Consider the following 18,061-nt stretch of genomic DNA (forward strand, 5'->3'; position numbering starts at 1 on the left):
CATTAAAAACAATGGCAGTCAGGGGCAGCAGCTGTGGCTCAAAGGAGTAAGGCGCCAGCCCCATATGCTAGAGGTGGCGGGTTCAAACCCAGCCCTGGCCAAAAAACAATCAATGGCAGTCAGCTGGGTGTGGTGTCTCACCCCTGTAATCCTAGCACTCTGGGGGCTGAGGTGGGTGGATAGCTTGAGCTCACAGCTTTGAGACTAGCCTGAGCAAAAAGCGAGACCCCATCTAATAGAAAAACTGAGACAAGAGGATGGCTTGAGTCCAAGAGTTGGAGGTTGCTGTGAGCTATGACACCACGGCATTCTACCCAGGGTGACACTTGAGACTTTGTCTCAAAAACAAACAAACAAACAAACAAAACAATGGCAGTGATTGCTAAGGCCTAGGCTCACCCATGTCTTTGTTTAGGGCAGGAATCAGCAAGTTTTTTCTATTAAAAGCCAAACAGTAAATATTTTAGGCCTTATGAGCCATTCTGTCACATAGTCTCTGTTGCAGCTACAAGCAGCATACTTCATTTTTATTGCACTCTGCTTTCCTGTACTTTGCAGATACTGTGTTTTTACAAATTGAAGGTTTGTGGCAACCCTGCGTCAAGTAAGTCTATCAGTGCCATTTTTCCAATAGCGTGTGCTTCCTTTGCGTCTGTGTCACATTTTGGTAATTCTCACACTATTTCACACTTTATTATTATTATTATATCTATTATAGTGATCTATGATCAGAGAGATACTTGATGTTACATTGTAGTTGTTTTGGGGTACCACGAACCATGACCATATAAGACAGGGAACTTAATCATAAATACTGTGTGTGTTCTGACTGCTCCACCAACTGATGGTTCCCTCCTCTCTCCCTCTTCTCAGGCCTCTCTATTCCCTGAAATGCAACAATATTGAAATTAGGCCAATTAAGAACCCTATGATGGTCTCTAAGTGTTCACGTGAAAGGAAGCGTTATCTTCTCTCACTTTAAATCAAAAGCTGGAAATGATTAAGCTTAGTAAGGAAGGGATGTTGAAAGCTCAGATAGGGTGAATGCCATGCCTCTTATGCCAAACAGTTAGCTAACTTGTGGAAAGTTCTTGAAGGAAATTAAAAGTGCTACTCCAATGAACACATGAATGATAAGAAGGCCAAACAGCCTTCAGGCCTGATATGGAGAAGATCTGAGTGGTCTGGAGAGAAGATCACACCAGCCACTACACTCTCTTAAGCCAAAGCCAGATGCAGAGCAAGGCCCCAACTCTCTTCAATTCTGTGAAGGCTGAGAGAGGCAAGGAAGCTACAGAAGCAAAGTCTGAAGCTAGCAGAGGTTGGTCCATGAGGTTTAAGGAAAGAAGCCATCTCCATAACATGAAAGTGCAAGGTGAAGTAGTAAGTGCTGAGGGAGAGGCAACAGCAAGTATCCAAAGATCTAACTGATGAAGGTGGCGGCACTAAATAACAGATTTTCTTTTTTTGAGATGGAGCCTCAAGCTATCCCCCTGGGTAGAGTGCCATGGCATCACACTCACAGCAACCTCCAACTCCTGGGCTCAAGCGTGTCTCCTGCCTCAGCCTCCCAAGTAGCTGGGACCACAGGCGCCCGCCACAACGCCTGGCCATTTTTTGGTTGCAGCCATCATTGTTGTTTGGCGGGCCCGGGCTGGGGATTCGAACCCGCCACCTTAGGTGTATGTGGCTGGCGCCTTAGCCGCTTGAGCCACAGGCGCCGAGCCAATAACAGATTTTCAATGTAGATGCAATAGCCTTCTATTGGAAGAGAATGTTTCAATGAATACATTTCATAAGGCTTCTATCTAGGGAGGAGAAATCAATGCCTGGCTTTAAAACTTCAAAGGACAAACTGACTCTCCTGTTGGGGCTAATGCAGCTGGAGACTTTGAGTTGAAGATAATGACCATGTTTCCTATGGCCCTTAAGAATTATGCTAAAGCTACTTTGCCTGTGCTCTATAAATGGAATAACAAAGCCTGGCTGACAGCGCGTCTGTTTACAGCACGGTTTACTGAATATTTTAAGCCCACTCTTGAGATCTAATCCTCAGAAAAAAGATTCCTTTCAAAATATTACTGCTCATTGACAATGCCCCCGGTCACCCAAGGGCCGATGGAGATGTATAATACAAGGAGGTACAGTGTTCTCATATCTGCTAACACAACATCCATTCGGTAGCCCATAGATCAAAGAGTAATTCTGACTTTCTAGTCTTATTATTTAATAAATACATTTCATAAGGCTTCAGCTACCATAGACAGTGATTTCTCTGATGAACTGGGCAAAGTAAATTGAAAACCTGTAGTAAAATTCACCATTCTAGATGCCATTAAGAACATTTGTGATTCACTAGAGGAAGTAAAAATAGCAACATGAACGGGAGTTTGGAAGAAGTTTACTCCAACCCTCATGGGCGACTTTGAGGGGTTCAAGACTTCAGTGGAGTAAGTGGCTGCAGATGTGGCAGAAGGAACTAGAATCAGAAGTGGAGCCTGCACACACCACTGAGCAAGCTGCTGCAATCTCATGATAACACCTCAGCGCATGAAGAGCTGCTTCTTATAGACGGGCAAAGAAATAGCTTTTTTTGCTGTTTTTTGGGGAGTTTTTGAGACTGAGTCTTATTCTGTTACCTTGAGTAAAGTGCTGTGGCCTCACAGCTCACAACAACCTCGAACTCTTGGGCTCAAGCGATCCTCTTGCTTCAGTCTCCTGAGTAACTAGGACTACCGATGTCCACCACAACACCCGGCTAGTGTTTCTATTTTTGGTAGAGATGGGGATCTTGCTCTTGCTCAGGCTGGTCTCGAACTCCTGAGCTCAAGCAATCCACCTGCCTGGGCCTCCCAGAGTGCTAGGATTACAGGCATGCGCCACTGTTCTTGCCCTGAAAGTGGTTTCTTAAGATGGAATCTACTCTTGGTGAAGATGTTATAAACATTGTTGAAATGACAACAAAGAATTCGGAGTATCACATATATTGAGAAAGCAGCAGCAGGGTCTGAGAGGAGTGACTCCAATTTTGAAAATTCTACTGTGGGTAAAATGCTACCAAAGAGCATCATATGTACAGAAAAATTTTCATGAAAGGAAGAGTCAACTGATGCTGCAATCCTCATTGTTGTCTTATTTTAAGAAACTGCCATAGCCACCCCAACCTTCAGTAACCACCCACTAGCACAAAACAAAACGTTCCCCCAGCAAAAAGATTACAATCCACTGAGGGCTCAGATGACTGTTGGTAGTTTCCAGCTATGTGTATACAACTAAAAAATATATACAAAAAAAAAACATATATATATTTTAAGAGATGGGGTCTTATATATTGTCCAGCCTAGACTCCAACTCCTGGGGCCAAGGGGTCCTCCCACCTCAACCTCCCAAGTAGCTGGACCCAGTGGCCAAGTGACAACAGTTTTAAATTAAGGTGTGGACACTGTTTCAGATATATGCTACTGTACACTTACTAGACTACAGTATTATGCAAACATTCCTACATGCACAGAAACCAAAAACTTCATGTGATTCACTTTGTTGAGATTAGTCACTTTATTGCAATGACTTGCATATCTCCAAGGTATGCCTGTACTCGACTCTGAAGCTGTGGGGTGAGCACATCCACCACCAGGACGTAAATGGAAGGCATGTGGTTTCATTTACAACTGGCAGCAGGCTGAACGTGGTCCAGGGCCTGGCTTGCCCAACCCCAGGTCTAGTTGTCAAATCTAATTACATTGTGAAAATACCTACAAGATCTGTACCTTCAAGTGGAAAAATCTCTGCAAAGTAAATCTAGGAAGGACATGTGTTTGAGCTCTTTGTTTTGCTCTTTAACCACTATAGCTATAGAGAGGATCCCACATGAATAATTTTGGGGGGTATGTTTAGTACTGCCAGACAGCTGTTCCCTCTGGGTGAAACCTGACTTTGGAGGTAGGTCAGCAACCTCTGGGGTTTCCTGATGTCTCAGACCAAACATGATGCTAGTGTTTAAAGAGCTTAGTCCCCCGGTTAGAAGGACCTAGAGAAAATAGTCTCCTAGGAGAATGCCTAAAAGTATTTTTCTGTATTTGCAGGTTAGGTCCAGATTCAAAGGTACTTGAAAGTTTCAGTACAGACAGCTATTCCCTATGCCTGATTTCTTAATACATACCATCTACCTTTAGATCGAGGAGAGAAAATGGGTGACAAGAGAACCAGAAGAGTTCCTATGATAGGACAAAACAGATCTGCCCAAGGTTTAATTCTCAAGATGTCAGGTAACAGCATTATAAGTTGCTGCTGATGACAATGATGGATAAGGGTATACAGTGAAATGAGACAGTAAGGAATAAAACCTATATTGTACATAATAAAAATAAAAGCAGGGATTGCTATTTGGGGGAGCATAAAGGAGAAATGAATGATTTAAATATTTAACTGCTGACAGAATACAAATTTAAATCAAGACAGGAGGAGTGTCATTAAATATAAACACTAAAAGGAAAGCTGCAAATAAAAGAATACTGCTGACTTTCAGCCTATGAGAGTTAACACACGGCGTGCCTCAGCCAGTGACAGTACATGTCAACTGCACAACATCCAACCCTGAGTCTGACCAATACTCATCTCAGTATGTGGGCTTACAGGAACAAGCACAGAGAAGAAACATGGAGTGAAGGCCATTCATGCTATGACACAAAGCTTAGTTATAACCACTCTTCCAGACCCCTCTGGGAGTCAGCTCTAAGAGCTGTTCACACTACCCTGCCTCAGCACACCTGAGGGCCACAACGCACTCCCCTCAGGACACCTGGCTCCTTCACTCTGGCAGTGATTCAACTCTCAACTCATGCTCTGGTCAGAGTCCCAGGTAAGATTTACGGCTCTGAGTCACCATCTGACAGCTGGTCTCAGAGACCAGGCTTCCAAACTCATCCTTTGTACCCTTTACATGCTTTTGTGAAGAAAGGAATGTTGGCTACCTTGTCACCTTGGCCCAGGTTCTCTGATTTAACCTCATTTAAAGTCTTCCAGTTGGTGTTGCTCCCCCCTACTCCTCCACTCTTGAGATCAGAGATGGAAACACCATCTAAGGCTTGTCCTTCTGAGTCGAACCTGAAAAAATGAACAAGAAGTGATGATACTTGATATACTCCTCGAATGTGCTACTTGTTTCTATATACCAGATGCAGGCTAGCCATCCCCACCCAACTTTCAGATAGGTCATGGTCATGTGGGCTGAAGTTTATAACTTCCTAGCTCTATCTTAAGTCTACCGAAAAACTAAATGACCTTTCTTTTTATCTCAATTGCTTTGATGCCCCCCAGTGGTCAAGATAATCAGTGCCAAAGCACACAGAACCTTTTCTTTTTATTTTATTTTATTTTATTTTTCTGAGACAGAGTCTCACTTTGCACCCTCGGTAGAGTGCTGTGGCGGCACAGCTCACAGCAACCTCCAACTCTCAGGCTTACGTGGTTCTCTTGCTTCAGCCTCCCAAGTAACTGGGACTACAGGCGCCCGCCACAATGCCTGGCTAATTTTTTTTTTGTTTGGTTGCAGTTGTCACTGCTATTTTAGCTGGCTGGGGCTGGGTTTGAACCTGCCACCCTTGGCATATGGGGCCAGTGCCCTACCTGCTGAACCACAGGCGCTGCCTCCAGAACTTTTTCTTATATCTGCCTTGCATAAATCAACAGTGGCTATAAGGCCCAAGGCCTGAAGACAGAAACCAGGAAAGTGAACAACTGAAAAAACAATAGCATAGACCTCTGGTATAGTCCTTGGGGTAACTAATGCTCATTCTCAGTCAGCAGCCATATTTTTATCATCACTGAAATTTGTCAGGATGGAAAGGGACAGTCAACAGATTACAAAAAATGTTTCTATGGTGAAAGATCTTTTAAGCCTAACACAGAGTTCAAATGATTATATAACCCAAAGTAATCTATCAGAAGGCATTATCTGTTTTCTTGCAGATTTACCTCCTTAGTGAGATTCTACTTATGCCAATATTAAAGTTAAATTAATTAGTATTAAATTATCAATAATATTGATTATACTCCTTTTTCTTTTTTTTTATTTTGAGACAGTCTCACTTTGTCACCCTGGGTAGAGTGCAATTGTATCATCATAGCTCACAGCAACCTCAAACTCTTGGGCTCAAGCGATCCTCTTGCCTCAGTCTCCTGACTCCTGAGTAGCTGGGACTACAGGCCTCTGCCACAGTGCCCAGCTAATTTTTCTATTTTTAGTAGAGACGGGGTCTCACTCTTGCTCAGGCTGGTCTGGAACTCCTGAGCTCAGGCGATCCACTTGCTTTGGCCTCCGAGAGTGCTAGAATTACAGGCATGAGCTGCCTTGCCCGGCTTGATTATACTTCTTGATCACAAGGAACACACTCATAGCAAGGAAGAGTCTGAGATTAAAAACATGCCAAATGTTGTCCAAAGGGTGGACAACTAAAAGCTAACCACATACAGAACAGGCTCCTTAAAAATAAACTATCTACTACCAGAATGGATGCTGTCCGAAGTTGTAGACAGTTGCCTTCTCACTCTGTCAGGTTAGCAGCTAAATCCCTCACAGAGGCAAAGCAAGCTCCATAAATCTGTTTCACCACTACTAGCAACACAAGTTTATGGTTTCAAAAACTCCGAGGAGACATTTGCCACTAAAGATAGCTCATCAGGAGTCAACAGAGCAAGGAGTGAGGTGGCCCCTCTCACAATAGAAACGCTGCATTGTTATGGCCAAGATCTAAAATGTCTCTAATCCCTGCCCTGGTGGGGTGTGTGCAATGAACTCTTTGATCAATGCCAAGTTACTTTATTCTGGGGACAGCCGTGTCTTTTTATGTTGAGATAACATTATTGACAAGTAAAATATGAAGACCTTAACGTGGGTATGCAATTAACCTGGGGCCAACCTCCAGAGCCTGAAAGAAAATCAAGCAGTAAGAACAAAACTATGGTTATTTCTGCTCACACTATTATCGGGCCCCACCTCACCATGCAATGCCAGCCTCAGAACAGTTATTGATAAATAGATACACACGTGTATGTGGACCGTACTCATGAGGATGGCCTAAGTGACATGAACACCTCAGATATTTCTCCAAACTATTCAAATATTAGCACTACTAGTCCATAATAGACTCAAAACAAAGGAGGAAATGTAGTATGAGCTGATGCTTAAACCCTAAGACACGGTTTGGAACTGGACATACTTCCCCTGTGAGTAAAGCTATGCCAATTATGTAAGCCTGGGCTAGTTAAAGTGTTTTCCCAGAGCACATCAGTTCCTGAGTACCGTGTTTCAGTCTGAAGTGCCCTTTTAATGTGAAGTTTTAATGCCCTAAAAAGCTAGATATAAAAAGCCAGATATAGTGAGGAGATTTAAACAGGCTCTCCTCATCCCTTGAGTGCTTTGGGAATAACAATACGATCCCAACAAAAAGCCCATTGTTCCCACCACTTTTTATCAGAGTCCAGCGAATACACACTAGAAGTTGTGATTGGCAGCAGACTTGACCAATTAAGAAAGCATGCAGCCTCCCCCTCATACACCCCACAGAAGCCCACCGTGCACACCTAGGACAGAAAGATGCCTTCAGCGTACAGGCCATCAGCACACAGCTGCCAAAGCCTGGGCACACCCTGCTTTGGCAAGATGGAGGTCAGCATGGAGCACACATGTTCTAATTGCTTCCTCTGACTCTGCGGGTTTGCTGTGGGATTACAGGTTTGTTGGGTTAAGGGCTTTAAAGTCATCCGCTCAGAAGGCAAAATGCCTCCAAGAAATACAGGAACTGCTTTATTTGAATCCTTCTGCGTGACAGAAGACTCACATACTTATTATAACCAGCTCTTCTCAAAGCCCAGGCTCAAATAACCCTTTGTTTAGCCCCACAAAACCTACCATCCACGAAGCTTATAGGCCTCTGGGATGTCCGGATTCACAATGATGGTGCTTGAAGATAGAACAGAGAGGCTCCGTCCACCAAAATCAGAAACTCTGGCTCCTTTGATAGCCATCACGGGCTGTCTAGAACCATCAAATTTATCAGCCTGTAAAACAAACACCAAGCATATACGAGTATCAGTGGCAGGAAGAAAACAACAATATTTTTATAGAAAATAAGGAAAATAGTCAACAATGAAGTGAATTAATGTACACGAAATTTATATAAGACAGACTTCACACACAAGAATTTGCTTGGAGACACATCAAAACTAGCCTATTGCTACTTTCCTAGAGATAGGGGAAAGAGCATTTTACTATGTAAAAGATAAATAACAGCAAATCTCACAGAAATCAAAGGATTTCAAACATTCACTCAATAGCACCTTCCACCACCTGCATGGCCAAAGTCCCATCACTCACAGGATGGGACAAGCCAGCTAAGGAGCTCCTTCTGGGCACTCTGGCTGCGTGATGCAAGTACTCACATCTTCTCCCCACAGAGTAGTAGTCACCACCTTCCCTGATGTGTCCATCAGATAGATATTTCTCTTAGCAACCTCTCTGTTGGTAGACTTCACTGTGATTTTGGTGGCATCTTCATAGTTCTTGCAGACCCCAATTATGTCTAAAACACACATGCAAAGTGTTAGCAGTAGATGGTCAAGGCTCCCATTATAACATGACAAACACTGAAGTCTTACATCTCCCCTATATTATGCAAAGAAAGCCAGTCATTGCCACTCTGTTCTCCCACATGGACTCACCTACAAGGGAGTCTTTGGGCTTGTTCTCTAGATCACCAATCCCTGTGAAGTCAAACTGAACTGTGGGCAAATGATGATCATCTTCACAGGGCATGACAGAAGTATCATTACTGAAGGTCATCTCGTAGTCGTTTTTAACAGCTGAGAATTGTTTGTTAGCAATCTTCAGCGTACCTTTCGTGAAATAATAAACCTACAAAGAAAAAGCCAAGCCATGGAATGTGGAATAGGCATTAAATCGGATATAATAAAAACCCTCTGCCACCACACACCTCTCCACTGGGTCAGAGTCCCCTAATTTTCACTCCTCCACTGGACAGTATCAGTTCTAAAATCAATACTACCACATACCTTGTTCACTTCAATAAGGGGAAAGAACTTGTCCACTTGATCATTGAAAGCTGTAGCTCTAATTTCACCCTGCAGAAGCACATGAGAAACGTCAGGATTGTGGTATTCAACACCAAGTTTGACCAGCGAAACACAGGCCATTTAGTGACACACTTAGAGCAGCAGCACAAGCACAAATGGGACCCACAGGGGCCTACAGACATCTCAGAACGCATTGACACTATTAGCCCTGATTCAACAAGTGAAGTTGAAAAGGCCGGGCACAGTGCTTACGCCTGTATTCCCAGCACTTTGGGAGGCTGAGGCAGGCAGATCACCTGAGCTCATGAGTTCGAAACCAGCCTGAGCTAGAGCAAGACCCCACCTCTAAAAATAGCCAGGCATTGTGGTGGGCAGGCTGAGACAAAAGAATCGCTTCAGCCCAAGGAGTTGGAGGTTGCTGTGAGCTGTGACGCCATGGCACTCTACCATGCCACTCTACTCTACAACAAAATGAGACTCTGTCTCAAAAAAAATAAATAAGTAAAAAGAAACTTAGAAGAAAAACCAATAACAAGTTTAAATATTCTGACAATAATAATTTGACTATTGAGTGACACGACTGGGGCCCACAAGGAAGCGTGTGGAACTGAGATGATTCACCAGCCTCCCTCACGGCTGCATTCTAAGTGACGAATTACCTCATATTTGAGAGTCATTGCCAAAGATGCTATAACGAGTCATGTTTTCAAGTTGCCTGTGATTTGATCTTCACTTTTACTTTTCTGTCAGTCAAAATGCTACAGATGGATAAGAAAAAATAAACGGCTAAAATTTTAGCCAACTGCTGTAAATTAGGCTGATAATTTGTAAGAAATTAGGTTCTGATACTGGTTCTGCCACCACACAGTCAAACACTTGAGATGTTATAAACATTTGCCAAAAAACGAGAAAAGAAAAAAGAACTGTTTTCTTCCGTGCTCTTGGAGGAGTGAACATATAGGAAATATGCTGCAGTATGAAAAGAATGTGTGAAGTATATTTTAGGAATTACCAACAAAACTAATGGACAAGCAGCTATCAAGGCCATTAAGATTCCAGAGCTTGGAATTTTTTGTCTCATCATCATGGTTTTGTTTAAGGAGAGCATTTAGGGAATCTGCGAGCCAGAACTCATTTCCCACAAAACCATCCTCTTAGCAAGGTGGCTGTCACAGGCCTTCTGCTGTTGCCCAAAGCTCCACCCTGCTCACAAGCAGAGGCCACTGGTTGGGGCTTCAACTAAGCCTGGCAGCAAAGCAGACATGGTGTGCCTGGTTTCTCCTTCTCATGAAGCTACTTATATGTTTAGCAAATGACTGTCCACTGCTACAAATGCTTTCGTTTAAGATCAAGGATTTATTTATCACTTTAACCCTCTATCCCCACACAACATCAAACATGGACCACAGAGGGAAACCCGCAGTAAGTCAGGTTTCCTTCTGGCCTACTATTACTTTTCACTTCAAAGGCTTGCAGGACTGAGCCCTTTGCTTCTCAGTGAGTCCACTACTCCTCCCTCCCCACTTGAGAAATACTCACACTTTGATCAACTAGTTCTACAGAGAAAAGCTTCCCTTCCCCTCGGGAATTGCTCCAGGTACGGATCTGACTTTTGTTGGTAACACGAGCACAAATAGTCCACCTAAAAACCAAATAGATTATATTAGTGTTTGGGGTCTTAACGTGGAAAAGATCAAGTTAGAAGTCATCTCTCTACAGCCTTTCTTATCTTATGCACATTCCATTTTTGAATGTTACCTGTATTTTAATCCAGCTAATTAAAACCCCAAGATGACACACAGGTTTGACAGTTTACAGAATAAGCAAACAGTAAAACACGCAAGATGATTTAACACTAACTCATTCTCCTGTCAAATAAGTAAATTTATAAACTCTCTCCCTTCTCGAAAAAGCATCACCAAGGCAACAATATTCCCTTAATGAACGGTTCTAAGCTAGAAAATGCAGTAATACCAGCAATTATATTTTGCCACTATTTTCAATTATGGGAACTGATATAACTGGTGTCAAACTTCTGTCTCATTTCTAATGCACACTGAATATAAATACAGGCTATGGAACATGATGTTGTGGGCGACCTAATGGAAACACAGTAATGCGGTGTGACCTTAGAGAAAGGCCACACTGAACAGGGGGCACCAGATCCAAGATCCAGTCTTGGTGCCCATCCTGAAATAAGGGGTCGGCACATTAGTTACCTTATTTATAATTTCACAGAGGAAATGGTACAAAGTACTTAAGCATAAATAAAAACTTATCTGAAAGAATTCTGGAAAAAAAAAAAAAGAACTCATTAATTTTCAACTGTTCAATTTTATTTATTTATTTATTTATTTAGAGACAGAGTCCCATTTTATCGCCCAGGCATGGCATCATAGCTCACAGCAACCTCAAACTCTTGGGCTCAAGTGATCCTCTTGCTTCAGCCTCCCGAGTAGCTGGGACTGTAAGCACCCACCAGATTGCCCAGGTAATTTTTCTATTTTTAGTGGAGACAGGGTCTCACTCTTGCTCAGGTTGGTCTTGAACTCATGAGCTCAAGGGATCCTCCTACCTTGATCTCCAAACTAATTTTTAACAGAAAAAAACCATATAAAAGAAATGTAAGTTCAGGGTATATTAATGTGGTTAATACAAACAGTACAGATTATCTTCACCAGCTAAATCAGAGACTAAAAGTTACCTATTTGTATGAGGTGAAATGTCTTCTGGATTAGCATAAATGTTTATTTTTACTCCTAGACTATCAATTGGTTCTATAAGCATTAAACATTTTTAATTAAATAAATAAATAATTATTTTTTGAACCAGAGTCTCACTCTATCAACCTGGAGTAGAGTGCCATGGTGTCATCACAGGTCACAGCAACCTCAAACTATTAAGCTCAAGCAATCCTCCTCCCTCAGCTTCTTGAGTAGCTGGGACTATAGGTGCGTGCCACAATGCCTGGCTAATTTTTTCTGTTTTTAGTAGAGATAGGGTCTCACTCTTGCTCAGGTTGGCCTCAAACCCTTGAGCTCAAAGGAACCTCTCACCTCAGCCTCCAAGAGTGCTAGGATCACATGCATGAGCCAGGGTACCCAGCCTAGTGTTAAATATTTTTAATTTCAACTTTTTTTTTTTTGGAGACAAAGTCTCACTATGTCATCCTGGGTAGAGTGCTGTAGCATCCCAGCTCACAGCAACCTCAAATTCTTGGGCTTAAGAGATTCTCTTGCCTTAGCCTCCCAAATAGCTGGGACTACAGGCGCCCACTATAAAGCCCAGCTCTTTTTTTGTTGTTGTTCTCATTGTTGTTTAGCAGGCCCGGGCCAGGTTTGAACCCGCCTGCCTTGGTGTATATGGCCAGTGCCCTAACCATTGAGCTATGGATGAGCTGAGCCAATTTCAACTTCTTTCAAAATGAAGAAACCACATAGTCTATGGCAGACTATAGACTGTTATCAGTCTACTGTTATCATTCTTGTGACAAAAGAATTATAAGTTGTAACAGTTTATATCCTCTCTACCTTAGGGGGGATAAGAAAAGAAACCCATACTGTGCGGAGGTAACTCTGAAGTTCATGCATAAATAGCTTCTTCTTTTTTTTCTTCTTTTCTTTTCTTTTTTTTTTTTTGAGACAGACCCTCAAGCTGTCCCCCTGGGTAGAGTGCTATGGCATCAAAGCTCACAGCAACCTCTAACTCCTGGGCTCCAGCAAGTCTCCTGCCTCCGCCTCCCAAGTAGCTGGGACCACAGGCGCCCGCCACAATGCCCGGCTATTTTTTGGTTGCAGCCATTACTGTTGTCTCGAATCTGCCACCTTAGGTGTATGTGGCTGGTGCCTTAGCCACTTGAGCCACAGGCGCCGAGCCTTCTTTTCTTTTTTTATTAAGGTGTTACATTTAGATAGCAAAGTGTACAAATCTTACTAGTTATCTACCTTGATAAACCTTTATATGTCATAAATAGCTTCTTATACTTTTTTGTAAGTATATTCTGAACTTATGCAACAACTCACTTGGACTGGTAAGGAGTAAGGCTGGCAATGGGCACCACCTTGGCCTGTGTTCCCCCAGAAGTGTTTGGGAGGCTCATACCTCCGGGTTTTCCAAATGTCTTAGAGGCACCAAAAGACTTAGAAACAGCGGAACCTTTAAAAACAAACGCAAAGATAAAGGACAATGATTTTTCTACTGAAATTTTATAATACGTTTTATAGTAACTCTCAATTACTGAGGTGCCACTATCTGAAATCATAGAAAATTGAGAGCCAAAGTTTTCCTTTTTAGTGTCCAAGAGATATGTAGCTCAAACAGAGACTGAAGCAGGAGGCTGAGAAGCAATCTAGAATGTAGGCTGGGCACAGAGAAGTTCACTATTACAGTTGCACAATAATGGTAATGAATCCAGACACTGCTCTTTGTGAGCTCCACCCTCTTAAACATTTCTCTTACCTCAGTGGGCAAAATCATGGGTCAGAGAAAGAAAATCAACTGTCTTGACTGGTAAAACTGATAGCAAGTCCCTAGTCACGTAAGAAAACTACAAAAGGAAAGAGTAGGAGGTAAGAAATCCTCGAGGTGAAGGACATCTCTGACAAATATAATGACTCGAAACATCCCCAGAAAATTCCCACTTCTCAACTGGCCTAGAAGACTGAGAAGTCTAGAATGAAGTTTGCAGGACCGTGTTCAGTTGGGGACCAAGAGCAGGAACGGTGTTTGGTTAAGATATAATAGTCAGCTGGCCATTATGACCCTCTGCCTCCTTTAGCCAAACCTAAGCAGCTTCAACCTCCAAATTCAGAAAACATTATTTAGTTCAATGATTTCACACCTTCTATGCCAAAACATTCCTTCAGAATAGAATTTGGCTAAAAATATAGATGTACCGTTTATCCCGTATTTATTTACTTATCAAGTTTCCATAGCACATACCACACTCTTTCAGGTATGTGTAGTACTCTGTAAAAAATACATACAGGGGTATCCTACATCCTAAAATTTTCTGTTCTAACTAGGGAGTCAGGAGAGATTGATACACACAACAGTAATCATTATTCAAGATTACCAAAGGAAGCATGTGTGCTTTGTAAAATGTATGTATGTGTGCATACACATACATGATATGTAATATACAATTTTATGAAACACACACAAGCATCCATTCATCCAAGTTTTTCATGCTGCATAGCTTCCCCTCCGTATACATCCAGTTCATTTTCTTTCACCACCTAGTTTAGGGAACATTAAGTGATTTTTAATAAATTTCAGTTTAAGACAAAGATAGACAACGAGAAAAACAAATACATGGGTGGAAGGAGAGAATAACATACTATTTGTATTTCAGCCTAAGGGTGATTTATATTTACCATTTTAGATGATCTAACCCACCACCCCTCTTCAACAATACATGATTTGAGAGTTGTGTACAAACAGATGCACTTATAAAGGAAGACAGATAGATACTGCAAGGTATATAAACACAAAGACCAATGGGGACAAAGTCACAGGTCCTGAACATTTCACAGAAACATTAGTGACGTTTTAACCTTGCTTTTCTTAGACTCTTAGCATTGCGAAATAGAAACTAATAGTTGAGGGGAGGAGAGGTGTATGTGAAGCTGTGACAGAAAAAGGGACCTCTAAAAATAATTCAACCACATTCTGCAAATCGTAATTTTCAATAGTGACTTCCTAGATCAAGAGGTTCTCACAGCAAAGGCCAGAAAGTAAACAAAATGATTCCATTAGTGCCTCTCAGGACCTGCTGCAGAGATAGTTAAAAGAAGAATCTACTTCTCATCCATGAGATTGAACGGCAGAACCTATGACCTATATAAATGATACTGTCTTCAAGCAAATGATAAATACTCACGAGGGCCCCAAATGGGAAACATGGAGAGAGACAAGCCAAATTCAGTAAGTGGATCCTGGATAGTTAAAAGGCAAGAATTTAAAAGGTATGCAAATTCACAGAAAGATGTGAAAAACCAGTGGATAAACTATTAACAGAGAAGAGCACATCATTCTGATAAAAAAGGCTTATTGTTAAATATACCTAAAAGACTATCTTTAATCATTTTTAAAATTACATACTCTACAATAAGAATCAGAATTCCTCTTTGCAAGATGAAATTCTGTCATGAATGGCATTTAACAACTCCCTCACGTCTCAGATTAAATTTCAAAACATTGTTCAAAAGCCTGACACACACGACATGTCCTCGTGCGGGGATCTTACCCATTCCTAAGCTCCCATTCTGTGGCTGGGGCCGGCTGGTTGATGGACTGGCTGTTGTAGCTGGAGAAGGAACTACTTGCTGCTGCCCATGCCCTGAAGAACAAAAGGAAAAGGCCATTTTAGTGCAAGTAATTTGGGTTAAGAGATTTAAACTTAAGTAGGAGAAACACTCTGGGAAAGTGTAAATTTTTTATTTTGTCAAAGACTCTCATGGGTCAGAATTCATGCTGGGGCACTGAACTGCATGCAGTGAATTTGCTAGGGGTTCATTTTTTGTTTTTGCTACACAGAAGGTTGGCTGCATTTACCTTTCACCTGCTTAGAATTGATAGCTTTCAGTTTTAATGAGGTTCTCCCCTAAAGCCTTGCCCATTTCTCCTGAAAGAACCTGCAGTAAAGTCATTGGGCTGAATCTGTGACATTACCACTATTTCCATAGCAACAAATCGATGTCATCAACAGAACTGTGTGTTCACCGCAGGATCAATCAGAAGAAAAAGCTGGGTGGTAAGAAAAACCTAAAAGCAGTTCAATTGTCTCTGAAGTGCTTCTGCTTCAAAGGAAAAGGAGACATTCAGAAAGGATTCTACCCTTTCCCTCCCAAACAAAGCAACCTTATTTTGCAACTGACAGTTGGTGGAAAATAAAGAGTTGAAAGAGTCTTAGGTACCGTGAAGTGCTAGAGAACTGTCACAGCAGGGAGAGATGAGAATGGAGTTCAGAAGCAGGTGTGTCAAGGAAACAGGAAGATTAAAAGGAAAGGAGGGGAGATGAACACGTCCCCTTATCTCAAGCAGAAATAATGCCATACTCCGACGGTATTTATTTGCCCCTCACCTTTACACAAATGTTTATGGAGTCCAAGAATGTTAAAACTGTAAAATACATTTCATTTTTTTTAAAAATAAGAGATTTGTGGGATTTGATTTGGCCTTGGCTCTAAAGGCAGAAGTCAACCCAAGTTGGGCTTCTCACCAAGAGTGCTTGCAACACCTAAGGGTAGCTCAAAAGAAAAAAAAAAAGAGAGAAAGAAAAGAAAATTTCCTAGAGTTCCCTAAGAACAAACATGGTAAGCACAGCTGGGAAAGCTTCCTGCTTGCCAACCTGTCTCTGCCTTCTCCAATTGCTGAGTTCACATTCCTGCTGGGTTTTCCAAGGTCCTAACTCAAATGGGCATATTATACATCGATTTAATTTGCTTCTGCCAATATTACTCTTAACTGGCACAACTAAATGAGAGGTAACTATGTCATTAGTGTAAAATAAATTTAGCATCAAATTTAAAAGGTCAAAAAGAACTGTTTATGCTTTAAATCTTCCCATGGAGAGAAAAATTGAGAGGCCTCATTTACATAGAAAAAGAGCCAAGATTATTTACAGTGAAATTTTTGTGTTTACATTTTTGCTTTTCCATTATCTCTGAATTTACCAAATGTCATATGAAATTGCAGAAGAAAACTGCTTTTCTTTGACAATGTGTCTTGGTGAAGGAACAGTCTGAAATTCTATAGTGAAGCTTTCTTAAAATTAGTAGGTAAAAGATGAGTCGCTCAGAAAACAGTATTGGGACTAAGTGGTTAGAAAAAATAAAACTGTAACTGTACCTGTTTCATGAATTATATGCAGAAGAATAAACAAGACTTAAATATTCAAAAATGGAACAGTAAAAATACTGCTATACTCAACCCTAGCTCCTCTATTTCCTATGGTGTCAAAAATACCTAAACTAGAAAGTCCCTTCCTCACTATCAGGCCCACTTCTTTCAGTATCTTTTCTTTCTTTCTTTCTTTCTTTTTTTTTTTTTTTTTTAAGACAAAGTCTCCCTATGTCACCCTCAGTAGAGAGCTGTAGTGTCACAGTTCACAGCAACTTCAAACTCTTGGGCTTAAGGATTCTCCCAAGTAGCTGGGACTACGGGCACCCGCCATAACGTCTGGCTATTTTCTGTTGCAGTTTTAATTGTTTAGCTGGCCCAGGTCAGGTTCAAACCCGCCAGCCTTGGTGTATATGGCCAGCACTGTAACCACTGTGCTACAGACACCGAGCCAAGATCTAGTATCTTGTTGCATAGGACATAGGCATTAGATCTTTCTGATCATATATATTCAATTTCTACAAAAAAGTAACTAACCCTGGAGAGAAGAGAATAGTTGAATTCACAGAAAAAGAAAGTAGGATGGTTACCAGGGACTGGTGGGAGTGGGGGAGTGGAGAGTGGAGAGTTATTGCTTAATGGTACAATTTCAGTTTGGGATGATGAAAAAGGTCTAGAGATTGGCCAGATGCCAGTGGCTCACACCTGTAACCATAGCACTCTGGGAGGCCAGGGCAAGTGCAGTGCTAGAGCTTAGGAGTTTGAGACCAACTTGAGCAAGAGTGAGACTCAGTCTCTACTAAAAATAGAAAAACCAGCTGGGCATCATGGCTGGCGCCTATAGTCCCAGCTACTTGGGAGGTTGAAGCAAGAGGATTGCTTAAGCCCAGGAATTTGAGGTTGCTGTGAGCTGTGATGTCAAGGCACTCTACCCAGAGTGACAGAGTGAGACTATCTTGCAGTGGGTAGGGGGAAGAGTTCTGGAGATCGATAGGTGTAACAGTGAATGGACTTAATGTCATTAAACTATATATTTAAAAAGAGTTAAAGGCTCAGCGCCTGTGGCTCAAGTGGCTAAGGCACCAACCACATACACCTAAGGTGGTGGGTTTGAATCCAGCCCGGGCCC

The 18,061-nt window shown here is 41.8% G+C and overlaps 1 protein-coding gene across 2 annotated transcripts in view; it reads right to left on the reverse strand.

Moving 5' to 3' along the window:
- Positions 1-18,061, reverse strand: part of RPA1 (replication protein A1) — an 84,108-nt gene that overhangs the window by 20,155 nt on the left and 45,892 nt on the right. For both annotated transcript variants that reach the window (XM_003799090.2, XM_023518728.1), the window contains 8 exons: positions 15,338-15,430; positions 13,113-13,245; positions 10,630-10,732; positions 9,070-9,138; positions 8,719-8,911; positions 8,440-8,579; positions 7,910-8,058; positions 4,971-5,103 (listed from right to left, as the gene is read on the reverse strand). In XM_003799090.2, the coding sequence (XP_003799138.1) occupies positions 4,971-5,103; positions 7,910-8,058; positions 8,440-8,579; positions 8,719-8,911; positions 9,070-9,138; positions 10,630-10,732; positions 13,113-13,245; positions 15,338-15,430 (1,013 nt within the window). The remainder of the gene's footprint in view (positions 1-4,970; positions 5,104-7,909; positions 8,059-8,439; positions 8,580-8,718; positions 8,912-9,069; positions 9,139-10,629; positions 10,733-13,112; positions 13,246-15,337; positions 15,431-18,061) is intronic.

Source organism: Otolemur garnettii, unplaced genomic scaffold (genome assembly GCF_000181295.1).
Source record: "Otolemur garnettii isolate 467f Iridium unplaced genomic scaffold, OtoGar3 scaffold00145, whole genome shotgun sequence".
In the NCBI taxonomy this organism is placed as follows: Eukaryota; Metazoa; Chordata; class Mammalia; order Primates; family Galagidae; genus Otolemur; species Otolemur garnettii.